Source organism: Populus euphratica, unplaced genomic scaffold (genome assembly GCF_000495115.2).
Source record: "Populus euphratica unplaced genomic scaffold, PopEup_1.0 scaffold2382.1, whole genome shotgun sequence".
Taxonomy (NCBI): domain Eukaryota; kingdom Viridiplantae; phylum Streptophyta; class Magnoliopsida; order Malpighiales; family Salicaceae; genus Populus; species Populus euphratica.
The window spans coordinates 1-4,224 of NW_011502209.1; the positions used below are offsets into that span (position 1 = coordinate 1).

The window sequence follows — 4,224 nt, forward strand, 5'->3', positions numbered from 1 at the left end:
GCACACCTTCTCGCGATTGATGGGGGAGATGAGGACGAATCCACTCCTTTCTTAACAGATTTTATATGGAAGGGAACGCTGACATGCATCCATCAGCCACTGCTGCTTAATTAAGATTGTGATGCCATTAGCTTTGTATTTTAATCTCATTAATGCCATGCTTATAACAAAAGTTATGGGGCACACAATCATTTTTCCCGAACATACTGACAATCAGCAAAACCCTTCTCTCTACCCCCACATGTGCTCTTCCAACAAGGTTGATTTCCATTCCCTTGTAAATGTGATTTCGGTTACTTATTTGAAGCATTTTTTAATTAAAATAATATTTTTTAATTTTAAAAAAATTATTTTTAATATCAATGTTTCAAACGATATAAAAAAAATAATTTAAAGTAATATATATATATATTTCAAATACAATTTTAAAAAACAAAGACAAACGTATCTTCGACTAATAAGAAAACACAAACACAAGCTCTACCCACCTTGACGTTGCCTGGTCAGAAAACGTGCGTCTGATTCATTACATGTGTTCACAAGCTGCAAGAGCAGAATTGAATGGTCTCACAAATAACAGCACATCGGAATTCAACCAGTGGCCAATTTAAGTCGTTCTACTTAATCATAAGATTTTCGAGAAGATCAAACCCGTAAGCCTTGTATTAAATAAATATAAAATGAGAGTGCAGGCTTGCAGCTATAAAAATACATAAACACCCATTTATAGTGTAAATACATCACCAGCACACTGTTACACGGGGATGCCCTCAAGCAAACATGTAGAGTTAGATGAGGGATGGCATCATTTTACAAGTTGTTGTCTTCCCAGTAACTGATTTCCATCGCCATGAGATGAGATCCTAGGAACTTCAAGGCAACCTCACAAGTTTAAACCTTAAAGGAGCCCAACTCACTTATAATATGGAACACGAACAGAAATTTTTTCTTGGGGCATCGTCTACCTTCTTCTCTGTTCAAACAAACAAACAAAATAAGTTTGAACTTATATAAAGCACATTGGAGGAAAGAGGAGAAGAGGAAAAAAAACTCTAATTACAGCTGTATCCTATTACAGATCGGAGTTTTCATCTGAATGAAAATCAAGATTTGATTACATCTTTTCATGACAATTTTAGCTGAATACTGTCTCAGAAGATGTTCTCAAAGGTGTTGTTCCTCAGAAGATATGAATATGTTTCTTCAAACATAACAATATGGAAGCATATCAGAGTAGCAATTCATAACAAAATGTTTGCCGTTCATAAAGGCAACATATATTCATGTGTTAAATACTAAAACTACCTGCTTTTGCTTTTGCTAAAGATGGCTGGACAACAACATGCATGGTAATGACCCCTTTTGGGAGGTCCCCAAAAGGAACCCTACACTGGCCAACAGTCTTGTTGTTTTCCAAGATTTTCCCAGCATTTATCAGTTTGACATCATTTGCTGCCTTGGGTGCAATTTTTTTATCTAAGACAAGTCAAAAGTTTTAGATCTGTTGTTAGAAAACAGAAAATAAGAACAATGTATCTCTTACTTGACAAAGTTGAATAAATTAAATGCCAAAGAAAAAATGAATACTACTCGGTTCAAAGAAATCAAATCACATACGGGGAATGTCAATCAAAACCATATCATCCTAGTAAAAGGAAAAGGCTAACATTTTATTTAAAAGGGGATATCCAATTTCTACAGAGCCTACAAAATGGGGGTGGGGGGGTGTTGTTGTGGTTATAACTGTAACGACCATGAACTTGATCTTTAAACATGTGCTTACAAATGAAAAGTCCACTCACCAATCAAATGGCAACAAGAAAGATGCTTAGTGTTTGGGTTTTCTGTCCAAAAGCACCCAACCAAAGGCCAGTATTACACTCAATGCAAAGCAAACACAGAACCAAGTCAGACCTAGAATTGTTCAGCGCACACAAGATTCCAATAACATATCCTATCCTCCCTAAAAACATATGTTGATATAAAATAATAATAAGATATCAAAGCATAACTTTTCAAATCACTCATCATACCATAGTATCCTTATGAGAACATTATTCTTCCTCTAAAGAGGGTAATTTTGGCAGAAATTAAAAAAAAAAGTTACTTTTGAATTTTTTTTTTGGTAGAACACAGACTCTAAGAAGGACACTGCCACACTGGAGGGCACAAGACACATCAAGGGAGAACATGAACTTGGTGCCAACTCAAGGTCATCATATTAAATTTGTAAATCAGAAGATGCACATGATGCACTCTATAGAACTTAAAGGCAGTTAACTGTAGCTGAAAGTCAAATTACAATTATCCACAAGTATGACACATGCACCCAATTTTGGTGTGTATAGAATTTCCCTGGGCATATCAAAATTTGGCAAACCAGCTCTAAGAGTAATTTATTCCATGCATGATATATGACATTTGCATTGGAGGATGATAATGAATTGTCCTCATCAATAATCAAGTCAGAAGTGCCACAGCTTCATTTTTCTAATTCCAATTGTGACACTGGTAAACTGAGAGAAAGCTAGTCTGGTTGACATGGCAAAGGGTATTATTCCTTATCCAAGTTTCACCTTGATACTTCTATCATTCTGCAACACCCCATTGCATGAAAATAATAATGCACTAAATATGATTTGATTTGAAGAGATTAGGAAAATATTTGCAATAGGGTAACAAGCTTACTCCAAGAAAATATCAAGGAGACTTAAACCCTGTCCTCACGAAGCAGTACCCTCAATATTAACAGTTGACATAAATCAATATAAAGAGTAGGGGAAGTTACACACGCAGAGAAGAACAGAAAAGAAAGAACCAATGCCTCAATACTTAAATGGGATCCAATTATAATGGTCTTGTCAGAAAAGCACGGTGCATGAAAAGGACTGGTAACAGCATAGTAAAACTTTGACCTTGCTACTCTGGTGTTGTTATTTGATAGATAACTCTGTGAATACCCGAGGAGAAAGAGATGATCCAACATCGTTGACATGATATTTCTAAGAGCATGATTATTGAATACTCACTCAATGCTTGAGAAAAAGTGTCCTTTGCTTGGTGAGAAGAAGTGAGAAAATCTATTTCATAACTTGCATCAAAGTGAAGGTAGAACTAGCAAAGGATGCCAAACAAGAGTGGGACCTAAGGACATATAACCTTGTTTGTATACATGGTATGTATCCGATGTCCATCCACTAAATAACCACATAAGATTTCGCTCCATAGCTTTTAACAATGACCACATGCCACATATCAAGATAGCCTATATGTAACTGTTCCCCGGCCCCAATCAACCAAGAAATCAAGTAAACACAGCACCCATATATTGCCCAGAGAATGACTGGCGAACAATATTGTCTTGGTTTCCCATGCAAAAGAACAACAAATCATATGACACAATAACAATAAACAGTAGAAAATTAAGACAACATGTGTTGTCTAAAATGATATTATCAGGGAAAAACTGACAAAATAAAAAGGTGCAAGTCAGTTCAAAATTAATTTCACAAAAGAAAATGCTACCCATTTGGGTCTCTACATCCAAAACACCCTCGATCAACAGATGCTACATTTCAAACTAACAAGAATATACCAGCGGGACCCGGCATATCTCATCAATATCTTAGTTGCCAGTTATAATTTCAGAAAAATTAGCTAACTACCCATCCAACCACAAAACAAATAAATCACCATGCTAAAATACACTGCCCTCATCAAAGTGGAACCAGTTTGGTTCACTTGCTAGATAAGCTATCCAATTTGCGAAATTAAACAATCATATAGCATAGCAAGGAATTGTTTCAACCCTTACTAGCCGAGGACTAAGCATATCACTACAAAATGAATTAATTATTTCATCATCAGCAACGGAAATCACTGTAGCCTAAATTCTCCACACCAACCAACTGTTCAAGCCATAATAACCAACCAAGCATAGAGGTGTGTGTGTGTGCGTGTTGTGTCTATATATATAAAGAAAGAAAGAAATTGAGCAGAATAGACAGACCTTTAGGCCAGTCGGCAACGATTCTTTCTTTGAGCATAGAAACAGTGGATGCAGGTGAATACCTAAAGGGACCGATATCCGATCCATCATACAATCTAAACTTAAGCTCAACTAACTCCTCCTCTGGCATTTCCACCACTTACCAGAACTCACCCTTCCCAATTTTCGATCACCACTCCTCTCCTTCTCTTCTCTTTCCCTCCCTTCCTACACTA

The 4,224-nt window shown here is 36.3% G+C and overlaps 1 protein-coding gene across 1 annotated transcript in view; it reads right to left on the minus strand.

The window, feature by feature from the left end:
* Nucleotides 1–599: 599 nt before the first annotated feature.
* Nucleotides 600–4,224, minus strand: part of LOC105118964 (membrane-anchored ubiquitin-fold protein 4-like) — a 3,975-nt gene continuing 350 nt past the window's right edge. The window contains exons 2-4 of the mRNA XM_011017024.1: nt 4,010–4,208; nt 1,306–1,476; nt 600–973 (exon numbers count right to left, since the gene is read on the minus strand). Of these exons, the coding sequence (XP_011015326.1) occupies nt 918–973; nt 1,306–1,476; nt 4,010–4,139 (357 nt within the window). The 5' untranslated portion in view covers nt 4,140–4,208 and the 3' untranslated portion in view covers nt 600–917. The remainder of the gene's footprint in view (nt 974–1,305; nt 1,477–4,009; nt 4,209–4,224) is intronic.